Source organism: Rhinoderma darwinii, chromosome 4, assembly GCF_050947455.1.
Source record: "Rhinoderma darwinii isolate aRhiDar2 chromosome 4, aRhiDar2.hap1, whole genome shotgun sequence".
In the NCBI taxonomy this organism is placed as follows: Eukaryota; Metazoa; Chordata; class Amphibia; order Anura; family Rhinodermatidae; genus Rhinoderma; species Rhinoderma darwinii.
Genome location: NC_134690.1, coordinates 328,987,952 through 329,001,345, shown reverse-complemented (window position 1 = coordinate 329,001,345; position 13,394 = coordinate 328,987,952). Strand labels below are relative to the sequence as shown.

The window sequence follows — 13,394 nt, the reverse complement described above, 5'->3', positions numbered from 1 at the left end:
GGGGGACGCTGTATGGCGTTCCCTACAGGGGGGGGCGCTGTATGGCGTTCCCTACAGCGGGGGACGCTGTATGGCGTTCCCTACAGGGGGGGGACGCTGTATGGCGTTCCCTACAGGGGGGGACGCTGTATGGAGTTCCCTACAGGGGGGACGCTGTATGGCGTTCCCTACAGGGGGACGACGCTGTATGGCGTTCCCTACAGGGGGGGCTGTATGCCGTTCCCTACAGGGGGGGCTGTATGGCGTTCCCTACAGGGGGGCTGTATGGCGTTCCCTACAGACCCCCCCTGTAGGGAACGCCGTACAGACTCTTTGTAGGTAACGCTATACAGTCCCCCCTGTAGATAACGCCAGACAGCCCCCTCTGTAGGGAACGCCATACAGTCCCCCCCGTAGATAACGCCATACAGCCCCCCGTAGATAACGCCATACAGCCCCCTCTGTAGATAGCGCCATACAGCCCCCTCTGTAGATAGCGCCATACAGCCCCCTCTATAGGGAACGCCATACAGTCCCCCCATAGATGACGCCATACAGCCCCCCCCCCCCCGTAGATAACGCCATACAGCACCCTCTGTAGATATCTACAAAGGGGGCTGTATGGCGTTATCTACAGGGGGGGTTGTATGGCGTTATCAAAAGGGGGGGTTTGTAAAAAAGGCACTATCTACAAGGGGGGGGGGTTGTGTGACACCCGGGGGAGGGGGGGCCCCAGTCAAAAGTTTGCTATGGGGCCCAGTCTTTCCTAGTTACGCCCCTGTGTGCTGGGGAGAGGAGGGGAGCTGTCAATCAAAAGTAAGGAGGTGGGATTAACTCGGAAAGGCTTGAGGACTGAAGATATGACTCTTTTATGCTCATACCCATTTCCACCAGGTAGTGCTGGTTTAATAGGTGAAAGACTATGTTTTCAAATTTTACATGTGTAACTTTATGTGGTAATAACTCTGGAATGCTTATACCTATCCAAGAGATTCTGAGATTGTTTTCTCATAACACATTGGACTTTATGTTAGTGGTAAAATTTGGTTGATATATTCAATGTTTATTTGTGAAAAATGTGGAAAAAAATTCTGAATTTAAATGTATCTGCTTGTAAAACAGATTGTAATACCACACAAAATAGTTACTAGCTCACATATCCCATATGTGTACTATATGTTGGCATAATTTTTTTAACATTCTTTTATTTTTCTAGGACGTTATAAGGCTTAGAACATAAGCAGCAATTTCTGATATTTTGAAGAAAATTTTAAAAGCCTTTTTTTTAGGTACCAGTTCAGTACTGAAGTGGCTTTAAGGGGCCTATATATTAGAAACCCCCATAAAACACCCCATTTTAAAAACTGCACTCCTCAAAGTATTCAAAATAGCATTTAGAAACACGGGCATAACTAGGAAACACTGGGCCCCATAGCAAACTTTCGACTGGGCCCCCCTCCCATAGGTGCCACACACAGCCCGTACTTGTAGATAGTGCACCCCTGTAGACAGTGCTATACAGCTGCCCTGTAGACAGTGCTATACAGCCCCCCCTGTGGACAGTGCTATACAGCCCCCCCTGTAGACAGTGCTATACAGCGCCTCATGTAGGTAGGGCTATACAGCCTCCCCATACAGTGCTATACAGCCCTCCCTGTGGACAGTGCTATACCTTCAAGTATCACAAAGAGGGACAATTGATGCGGCGCCCAGCGGCAATTTTTTTTCCTTTTAAGCCACGCCTCTAATCCCACCCAATCCCCGTCCGTACACACCCGGTTCAGCCCACACAGTATAATGCCCCATACAGTATAATGCCCAGACAGATGCCCCATACAGTATAATGCCCACACAGATGCCCCATACAGTATAATGGCCACACAGATGCCCCATACAGTATAATGCCCACACAGATGCCCCATACAGTATAATGCCCACACAAATGCCCCATACAGTATAATGCCCACACAGATGCCCCCATACAGCATAATGCCCCATAGCTGCCCCATACAGCATAATACCCCCATAGCTGCTGCCCCCACAGTATAATGCTCCCCATATCTGCCCCACACAGTATAATGGCCCCTATAGCTGCCCCCACACAGTATATTGCCCCCATAGCTGTCCCACACAGTAAAATGCCCCCATAGCTGCCCCCACAATATAATGCCGCCCATAGCTGCCCCAAAAATAGAATGCCCCTATAGCTGCCACCACAGTATAATGCCCCCATAGCTGCCCCCACAGATGAATGCAATCCATAGCTGCCCCCACAGTATAATGCTCCCCATATCTGCCCCACACAGTATATTGCCCCCATAGCTGTCCCACACAGTAAAATGCCCCCATAGCTGCCCCCACGCTGCCCCCAAAATATAATGCCCCCATAGCTGCCACCACAGAATAATGCAATCCATAGCTGTCCTTACAGTATAATGCCCCCCATACAGTATAATGCCCCCCCATAGCTGTCCTCACAGTATAATGTCCCCACAGTATAATGCCGCCCATACAGTAATAATGCCCCTCATATAGTAAAATGCTCCTATTACAGTATAATGGCCACACAGATGCCCCATACAGTATAATGCCCACAGAGATGCCCCATACAGTATAATGCCCACATAGATGCCGCCATGCAGTACAATGCCCGAACAAATTTCCCTATACAGCATAATGCCCCATAGCTGCCCCCATGCAGCATAATACCCCATAACTGCCCCCACGTTATAATGCTCCCCATATCTGCCCCACAGAGTATAATGCCTCCCACAGCTGACCCCACACAGTATAATGCCTCCCATAGCTGCCCCCTCACAGTATAATGCCTCCCATAGCTGCCCAACACAGTATGCCTCCCATAACTGCCGCCCACAGTATAATGCCCCACACAGTATAATTCCCCCTCATAGCTGCCACCACAATATAATGCCCCCCATAGCTGCACCCACAGTATCATGCAACCCATAGCTGTCCCCATCGTATAATGCCCCCATAGCTGCCCCCACAGTATAATGCCCCCATAGCTGCCCCCACAGTATAAAGCCCCCACAGTATAATGCCCTCACAGTATAATGCCCCCATAGCTGCCCCCACACAGTATAATGCCCCCCATAGCTGCCCCCACAATATGATGCCCCCATAGCTGCCCCACAGTATATTCCCCCCCTTAGCTACACCCACAGTATAATGCCATCCAGAGCTGTCCCCACAGTATAATGCCCCCCACAGCTGCCACCACAGAATAATGCCATCCATAGCTGTCCCCACTGTATAATGCACTCCATACAGTATAATGCCCCCCATAGCTGTCCCCACAGTACAATGTCCCCACAGTATAATGCCGCCCATACAGTAATAATGCCCCTCATATAGTAAAATGCTCCTATAGCAGCCACCATATCAGCCCCCCTTCCCTACCCAGTATAATGTCCCATAGTGCCTAATAGAAAAATAATAACATAATTACTTACCTATCCCCGTTCCCACGACGGGTAGAGGATCTTTCTCCTCCGGTCTTTGCTGTGAGTGACTCGGCGCTGACAGGCACAATGACGTCAAAACATCGCGCCAGCCTGTGTCAAGCCGCTCACAGCAGAGTGAATGCTGGAGTAAGGAGCCGTCAGCTCCTTGCTCTAGCATTCAGGAAGCGGGACCAGCGTGGTCAGCGCTGTGTGGCTACGGGGCCTTGTGGACACCACAGGCTTAGGGGCTCGGTCGCAATTGCGACCGTTGCGGCCTCTAGAGCTACGCCACTTTTACAGTAGTGTATGGCAGAGCAGGGAGATATTTCCCTACTCTGTCATAGTGCTTAATAGCATCTGCGTCCGAAGGACGCAGACACTATTGAATGTGGCTTTGCTACCGCTGTAGCAGTCATAGCGGCTGCTAGCGGAGCCTCCGGACGTGGGGGCCCATGCCGGCTGACGGCATGGGCCCCCTCATGCCGCGGGCCCCATATCAGCTGCAATGGCTGCTACAGCGTTAGTTACACCACTGTTTAGAAAGTTTCTCAACCCTTTAGGTGTTGCTCCATCAATTTAAATCAAATTAGAGGTGAAATTTACTAATTTCATTTTTTTTTGCAGAAAATCCTTATTATCCCATTTTTTTTTCTCCCAGTAAAACAGAAGGTTTTACCAGAGAAACGCAAATCAATATTTATTGCCTAAATTCTGCCGTTTTTAGAGATATGCCACATGGTGTGCTAATGGTCTGAAGCACAGGATACAGAAGCAACGGAGGAAACCCCCCAAAAGTGACCTCATTTGGCAAATTAAACCCCTCAAGGAATTTATCGAGGGGTATAGTGGGCATTTATACCCCACAGGTTTTTTTGCTGCATTTTGTGGAATTAGGCTGTGAAATTGAAAATCACATATTTTTCCGATAAAAGGTACAAATTTTTAATTTTTACAAGGAATAAAGGAGGAAAAGCACCCCAACAATTTCTCCCGATTACAGAAATACCCCATATGTGGTCATAAACTGCTGCTTGGACAAATGGCAAAGCTCAGAAAGGCAGGAGTGCTATTTGGCATGTAGATTTTGCTGTATTGGTTTCTGGGCGCCATGTCGCATTTGCAGAGCTACTGAGGTACCAGTACAGGGGAAACCCCTTAAAAGTGACCCCATTTTGGAAAGTAAACCCCCTTGAGGAATTCATTTTTGATCAGTTTTTATTCTTTTTTTTAAGAGGCGCATTGACTACAAAACAGCAATTCTACTATTGTTTTTTTTATTCCTTATTTTTCACAGCGTTCACCGTACACTATAAATGTCATATTCACTTTATTCTGTGAGTCGACATGATTACGGCGATACCAAAAGTCTATAGTTTTTTTTACTTCTTATGGTGTTTGCACAATAAAATTCTTTTTTTTTTTTAAAAATCAATTACTTTTTGTGTTGCCTTATTCCTGTAAAAACCCTCCGTAATTGTGGACCATAATACGGTCCGCAATTACGAACCCATTCAGTTCTATTGGCCGCGGACACCTTTCCGTATCGCTACAGATGGGTTCCGTGCCATAAAAATGTTCAGAAAATTATGGAACATGTCCGTTCTTTTGAATTTTACGTGCCCTGCTCCCATACTTTGTATGGGATCACGGCCTGAAAATGCGGTCGGCTGTCAGCGGCCAGCCATGCCCGCAATTGCTGGGCGTGATTGCAGGCACGGCCGTGTGCATGGGGCCTAAGAGCCATGACTTTTGTATTTTTCCTTCAAGAAAGGTATTTTATTAATGTTTTTAATTATAAAGGACTGATAAGGGAAAAAGGGGGATTTTTACTTTGAAACTTTTATTTTTAAATTTTGATACAACTTTTTTTATTCCACTAGGGGACTTGAGGGCAGGAGGCCCTGATCGCTATTTTAATACACTGCACTAAATGCGTAGTGCAGTGTATTAGAGCTGTAACTACTCACTGACAGCAAGCATAGTGGGTCCTGACTTTGTCAGTATCTACTAGGCTTCTGTAGATGGCATAGTCGGAGGCCATTGTTAGGCCTCCAGTTGCCATAGCAACCATCGGCGTCCGTGATCATGTCGTGGGATGTCAATAATGTTTTAACCTCAAAGAAGCCACGATCGCTATTGAACGCGACTTCTAAGAGGTTAGTCAGCGGGGATCACCGCAATCGGTCCCTGCTGAAGGAGCTGTGACAACTGCTGTACAAGACAGCAGTTGTCACAGCTCATGAATGCGGCAGGCGAGAGCGACGCTGTGTTTATTGCAAGGCGTACTATTAGATCATGGAGCGTGAACGATGAGCTCATAATGACCTAATAGTACATTCAAGAGCGGGAAGGGGTTAATTACATTTATAGATCTACTGACATGTCTGTTTTAGTAAATATTTGCATTCCCCATAAAACACCAATACTGAAGCAACTTTTAGATTTGTGCCATTTCTCCGTTATTCCTCCTGGAAATTTATGAAGACATCAGTGTGTTACCATTTCCCTTGTCCCTGCAATGTCTTAAAATGTCAGAACTGATTGCTGAATAGTAACACCCAATTTATTCATACATTTCCAGGAGGAGTAACAGAGGAATGATACAAAGCATAGTTCCAAAGAAAATATGCTCTAGATATGTTATTTAATGTGGAATACATGTATTTACTCAACAAACATGTCAAGAGAACTGACTGACAGGTCCTCTTTAAAGGCATACAATCGGGTCCAGTAGTATGTTACGTCTGTGAAAATGGAGGAACTATGTAAAAAATGTCTGGAATTCCTAAATATTTATGCAATAATTTAGCAAAATCCTTCAAAATAAAGCTGAAAGTCTACTCTTCAATCACATCTTGATCGCTTTGTTTCAAATACATTGTAATAGTGTACAGTGGCAAAATTATGACAATTGTGTCACTGTCTAAACACTTAAAGGGCATCTGTCACATTCAAAATGCAGTCTAATCTGCGGAGAGCATGTTAGAGAGCAGGAGGAGCCGAGCAGATTAATATCTAGTTAATATGTGTGATTGACAACTATCTCTGTATTCACACATATTAAGGGAAGGCTGTCAATCACTGAGTAGGACCGCCCACTGGACTCCAAAGCCCAGAATAAGTAGAACTTTAATTAAGTTAATTAAATTTATACAAAATCTTTTCCAACAAAACGACATAATTATCTGCTCAGCACTTCCTGCTCTATAACATGCGTCCCGGAAGATTGGACTGCATTTTCAATGTGACAGATTCCCGTTAAGGACCTGACTGTAGAGTACATCTATATTAAATGACCTGTTTTAGAATTGTGGACCGGTTAATGCTAGAGCTTTACAGTGACTTATTGTAGAATTGTCGTTCACAACCTTTTTTCTATGGGGGAAAAAGTTGTGTGATAATCACAAGAATTTTGATATGGTTGGAATCTTTCTGATCGTGTCTGCAATGCCTGCAATTTTCTCTCTGATACATAAAATTAGGTCAGATTGCTTGCTAGTCACAGTAACAATATGATTTTACTGTGTTTCGCAGGTGACCAAAACTCGCCATGGGTCCTAAACTTTAAGAAAATTTTCTAAAAGAGCAAAATTAAAACTGTTTAGAAGTGTTCTCTAAGGCTGGGTTCCCACGAGCATGTTACGTCTGTAATGGACGGAACGTATTTTGGCCGCAAGTCCCGGACCGAACACATTGCAGGGAGCCGGGCTCCTAGCATCATAGTTATGTACGATGATAGGAGTCCCTGCCTCTCCGTGGAACTACTGTCCCGTACTGAAAACATGATTACAATACGGGAGAGTTGTCCTGCAGCGAGGCAGTGACGCCCGGCTCCCTGCAGTGTGTTCGGTCCGGGACTTGCGGCCGAAATACGTTCTGTACATTACGGACGTAACATGGTCGTGTGAATCCAGCCTTAACGTGAAACATCTACTTAATACCTGTCACGTTGAACATGCTGTCCTATCTGCAGGAGAAGCTGAGCACATTGATATATAGTTTTGTGCAGAAACATTCAGGATTGCCTGTAATTTATTCAATTAAATCCCCGCTCACTGTGGGCTAAAGAGTCTAGTGGGCGGTCTCAACCACTGATTGACAGCCCTATCAGTATGATGTATAAGTAGTAGTACAGATATAGCTGCCAATCATTGTGTAGGACTGCCCACTGGAGTGGGTAGTGATTTAAATGAATAATTTACAGGTTATCTCTCATCTTTATGCACACAACTATATATCAATCTAAGTATACATACACTTTAAGTAAATTATAAGGAAGTGTTCCTCACTTGAATGCAGTTAAAACTTAACATATTCTTTAAAGTCTGTTTTTAGAAATTATGACCATGATCACGATGGCTATATTTCTCAAGAGGACTTTGAAAGCATCGCTGCTAACTTCCCGTTTCTGGACTCCTTCTGTGTTTTAGACAAGGATCAGTAAGTTGTCTCACATTTTGTTTAATTCTGTTATGATATCATTGTTGGCACAGGATCATTATATAATAATACTTTGGGAAGAGGTAGTGAAACAATAGGACAAACTTTATATTCCAAATTTACCATAAATACAATTTTTGGAAAAAATTTGAATGAAAATTGTAAATAGAATAAAACCCAAGGTATAAAAACACATCAACCAGCTTTTTTCATCAGTCACTGTACATTACCCTAATTAAAGATCATATAGCTGAAACTACAATAATTTATACAATGTTTTTATCTACTGTTTATATATAGTTAAATCCCTGCACAAATTTGTTGAGCCTTTTAGACCTCAATAGTGTTCAATGAGACATACAAATTGTATGCGTAGACATAGAAGTTGAACTCCAACTTCATACACTCCTCAACTTTTAAATGGCAACACTGAGAAGGACAAGCCATAGGGTTATGCAAATCGAGAAAGTAGCAGGTGTCGCTAAGATCTGCAAATGATCATATTTTCAAGCACCGATCTCCAATCTGTAGCATGTGGGAGGGGCATAAAAGCCAGATTGAAAGCAAAGTTTTTTAGCCGCATGAAAACTCAAAAATTAGATTAACCCCTTAATGACCGGGCCATTTTGCACGTTAATGACCAAGGATTATTTTTTGTTTTTCCACGGTCGCATTCCAAGAGTCGTAACTTTTTTTTTATTCCGTCGACATAGCCGTATAAGGGCTTGTTTTTTGCGGGACAAGTTGTATTTTGTAATTGTACCATTTTTAGATGCTTATAATATATTGATTAACTTTTATTAACTTTATTTTAGGAGAGAATTGAAAATAAGCAGCTATTCCAGCATTGATTTTCACGTTATAAATTTACGCCGTTTACTATGCAGCGTAAATAACAAGTTCACTTTATTCTATGGGTCGGCACGATTACGGGGATACCAAATATGTAAAGGTTTTATATGTTTTCCTACATTTGCACAATAAAAACCCTTTTAGAAAAAAATTACTTGTTTTTGCATCTCCGCATTCCAAGAGACGTAACGTTTTTATTTTTCCGTCGATGTGGCCGTACGTGGGCTTGATTTTTGCGGGTCAATGTGTAGTTTTCATTAGTACTATTTTGGGGTACATAGGACTTATAGATTAACTTTTATTTTATTTTTTATGGGGGGAATGGGAGAAAAGAGAGAATTTTGACGTTGTTTTTTGCGTTTTTTTTGGACGCCGTTCATCCGGCGGTTTAATTAATGTGTTCATTTTATTGGTCAAGTTGTTACGATCGCGGGGATACCATATAGGTGTATGTGTGATTTGTTTTGACAGTTTTACTAAATAAAACCACTTTTTGGGCCAAAAAAGTAGTTTTATTTGACTTTGACTGTAATTTTTTTTATTTTTTTTTCCACAAACTTTATTTAACTGATTGTCATTTTTTTTTTAAGTCCCATCAGGACACTTCACTATGCGATCTGTTGATCGCATATATAATGCTTCGGTATACTTAGTATACCAAAGCATTATTGCCTGTCAGTGTAAAACTGACAGGCAACCTATTAGGTCATGCCTCTCTCATCGCCTAACAGGCAGATGCTGAAGACAGACCTGGGGGTCTTTGTTAGACCCCCGGCTGTCATGGAAACCCGACGGCGACCCGCGATTTGTTTGCGGGGGCGCCGATCAGGTGACAGAGGGAGCTCCCTCCCTCTGTCAAACACATTAAATGCCGCTGTCACTATTGACAGCGGCATTTAATGGGTTAAACTGCCGGAATCGGAGCGTGCTTCGATTCCGGCAGTTGCAGCAGGAGCCAGGCTGTGTATCCAGGCTGTCAGTACCCGCGCGATCACAGGACGGATATATCCGTCCTCCTGCGCGAACTAGCAGCTGCTGAGGACGGATATATCCGTCCTTCGGCGTTAAGGAGTTAAGTAGTGTGGGATTGATTGTACGATGCCTCCTGTTTGTCGACGTGCCACTTATCGCAACTTGTCACAAACTGAGATGAACAGAATCCTTGAACTGAGAGACCTTGGTTTATCACTCCGGCAGATTGCTACGCGCCTAGGCCGATTTTTCAGCACTGGTCAACATTGCGTGTCCTGGAGGTTGGGAGAACAACAACAAACAGAATTGACAGCAAGAGGTGTGTGGAGGTAAACCTCTGCACAAACGGATCGTCTGATTGGAAGAATGTTGCGTAATGATCCATTCAAAACTGCAAGTGAAATTGGATGTCACATCCCAAGCCTAAGGCGGCAACCAGTTTCGACACAAACCATCAGAAGGCGTTTGATTGAAATTGGGCTACGTCCAACTACAGGTGTTCGATTGACCACATGCCACTGCTCTCAAAGGCTATCATGGTGCACAGCAAGACAGCAATTGGAGCTGGAAAGGAGGTGTATGCTCTTCAGCGATGAGTCCCGCTTTTATGTCAGACACAATGATAGCTGGAGATTGGTCTGGAGACCACTTGGGCAATGCCATGAAGAGGCCTTCACAAGGGAACTTCACACTGGTCCTACTCCCGGGATTATTGTGTGGGTGGCATATTGTACAGTAGCCGGACCGCTCTATTCTTAATTTCAGGTACACTAACAGCGTTAAATTGATGATTGATCGTGGAACCAGTGGTACGACTATTTATACAAAGTGTCCCAGAAGACGTTTTTCAATAGGATCAACCCCAAGCCGCATGTTGCTCGTGCTGCTGCGAGCAACCTGCGTGGACTCAACGGGCTACCATATCCTGCAGCATCTCCGGAAATGTTTCCCATCAAACACATCTGGAACGTCATTGGTTGGCAATTGCAAAGGGAGCTGCCAGTTGTCAATCTTGATGATTTACATGCCCAAGTGCATTCAGTGTGAGATAACATTCCTCAGACAACCATTAAGCACCTCATTGATAGCATGCCAAGGAGTGCAAGAGCGTGCATTTTTGCGCATGGCGCTCAAACCTGATACTGAATAAATAAAGATGTATATGGAATATTTTGTTTCCATTTTTGTATCATTTGTATATCATTAACATGTCTATCGATCCTGTGATTTTCACAATTCCAAAACTTTTCCTTCTTGGTGTTGCAATTTCAATGTGGAGGAGCGTGTATATAAATATTTATAGATCTAATCCTCAAGAATCCTCATAGATTTGTATACAGTGAATTGCTGATGAATGCCATTTATTTAGGCCCCTGTAGTGGGTTATGATATTTGAAATTGTTTTAATATACAGTTAGGTCCAGAATTATTTGGACAGTGACACAAGTTTTGGCATTTTAACTGTTTACCAAAACATATTGAATATACAAATATATAATCAATATGGGCTTAAAGTGCAGAATCTCAGCCTTAATTGGAGGGTATCCAAATCCTAATTTGAGGAAGGGTTTAGGAATTACAGCTCTTTAATATGTAGCTGCCTCTTTTTCAAGGGACCAGAGGTAATTGGACAATTATCTCAAAAGCTATTTAAAAGGCTACATGGGCTATTCCCTTGTTAATCCATCATCAATTAAGCAGGTAAAAGGTCTGGAGTTGATTCCTGGTGTGGCATTTGCATTTGGAAGCTGTTGCTGTGAACCCACAACATGAGGTCAAAGGACCTCTCAATGCAAGTGAAACAGACCATCGTTAGGCTGAAAAAAATTAGAAAATCCATCAGAGAGAGAGCACAAATGTGGGAAATGGCTCAATCAACAGTTTGGTACATTCTTGAAAAAAAAAAGAGCGCACTGGTGGTCTTGTGAACTCCAAAAGGACTGGACATCCAGGGAAGACAACAGTGATGGATGATCGCAGAATCCTTTCCATGGTGAAGAAAAACCCCGTCACAACATCTACCCAAGTGAAGAACACTCTTTTGGAAGTAGGTCTATCAGTATCCAAGTTTACCATAAAGAGAAGACTTCATGAGAGCAAATACAGAGGGTTCACCACAAGGTGCAAACCATTAATCAGACTAAAAAATAGAAAGCCAGGTTGGACTTTGCCAAACAACATCTAAAGAAGCCAGCCCAGTGCTGGAACAGCATTCTTTGGACAGATTAAACTAAGATCAACCAGTACCAGAGGTTGAAAGTATGGAGAAGGCTTGGAACGGCTCATGATCCAAAACAGGGTGGAGGCAGGGTGATGGCATGGGAATGCATGGCTGCCATAAGCATTGGGTCACTAGTGTTTGTTCATGATGTGACTGAAGACAGATGCAGCCGGATAAATTCTGAAGTGTTCAGGGATATACTTTCTGCTCAGATTCAACCAAATGCTGCAAGGTTGTTTGGACGTCGCTTCACAGTACAGATAGACAATGACCCAAATCATACTGCGAAAGCAACCTAGGAGTTTTTCAAGGCAAAGAAGTGGAATATTCTGCAGTGGCCAAGTCAATCACCAGATCTCAACCCGATCGAGCATGCATTTCACTTGCTTAAGACTAAACTCAAGGCAGAAAAACCCACAAACAAGCAACAACTGAAGACGCTGCAGTAAAGGCCTGACAAAGCATCACAAAGGAGGAAACCCAGCGTTTGGTGATGTCCGTGGGTTCCAGCCTTCAAGCAGTCATTGCCTGCAAACAATTCTCTGCAAAGTATTTTTAAAAAAAAACATTTTAATTATGGCAATGTTAATTTGTCCAATTACTTTCGAGCCCCTGAAATGAGGAGGCTGTGTAGAAAAATGGTTGCAATTCCTAAACATTTCACATGATATTTTTGTTCAAACCCTTGAATTAAACCTGAAAGTCTACACTTCAATTGCATCTCAGTTGTTTAATTTCAAATCCAATGTGATGGCATGCAGAGCCCAAATCATGAAGATTGTGTCACTGTCCAAATTATTCTGGACCTAACTGTATCTTCACACATTTATATTTGTTCTATATAGCATTAAAGTGTTAAGTCAATATACAATTGATCAACCACAAATTCATTTAGAAATAATCCAAGTTTATATTATATATAAATAAAATAAAAATAAAATATATATGCTTTTCAGTCAGTAAATATTATAGAAATATCATGCAGCTGTAAGTATAATAATATATATATTTTTTTGTTTCTGTTTTTTTTCCCATAGAGATGGTCTAATCAGTAAAGAAGAAATGATGGCCTATTTTCTCAGAGCAAAATCTCAGTTTCATTGTAAAATGGGACCGGGCTTTATTCACAACTTCCAGGAGATGACATATCTAAAGCCGACCTTCTGCGAGCACTGTGCTGGATTTGTACGTTCATTTTATTGCATTGTAAATATATTTTATAATCAGGTACCAGAATTTTGACGTTTCCTTACTTAAATAATAAGAACTAAAGCTAAATTCAGATCACATTAACAGATCACGCGTATACGGTGGCAATAAAAAAAAAATATATCCAGTCCTAAAGGTTTCTATGGCACAGATGTATGCTAAGTGTGTCCATTTAGCATACAGTGAAGGAAATAAGTATTTGATCCCTTGCTGATTTTGTAAGTTTGCCCACTGTCAAAGTCATGAACAGTCTAGAA

General features: G+C 42.9%; 1 protein-coding gene across 3 annotated transcripts in view; it reads left to right on the top strand.

Annotated features, from left to right (window-relative positions):
* RASGRP3 (RAS guanyl releasing protein 3) overlaps positions 1–13,394 on the top strand; it is a 106,064-nt gene that overhangs the window by 85,364 nt on the left and 7,306 nt on the right. For all 3 annotated transcript variants that reach the window (XM_075864433.1, XM_075864432.1, XM_075864434.1), the window contains 2 exons: positions 7,768–7,883; positions 12,966–13,113. In XM_075864433.1, coding sequence (XP_075720548.1) covers positions 7,768–7,883; positions 12,966–13,113 — 264 coding nt within the window. The remainder of the gene's footprint in view (positions 1–7,767; positions 7,884–12,965; positions 13,114–13,394) is intronic.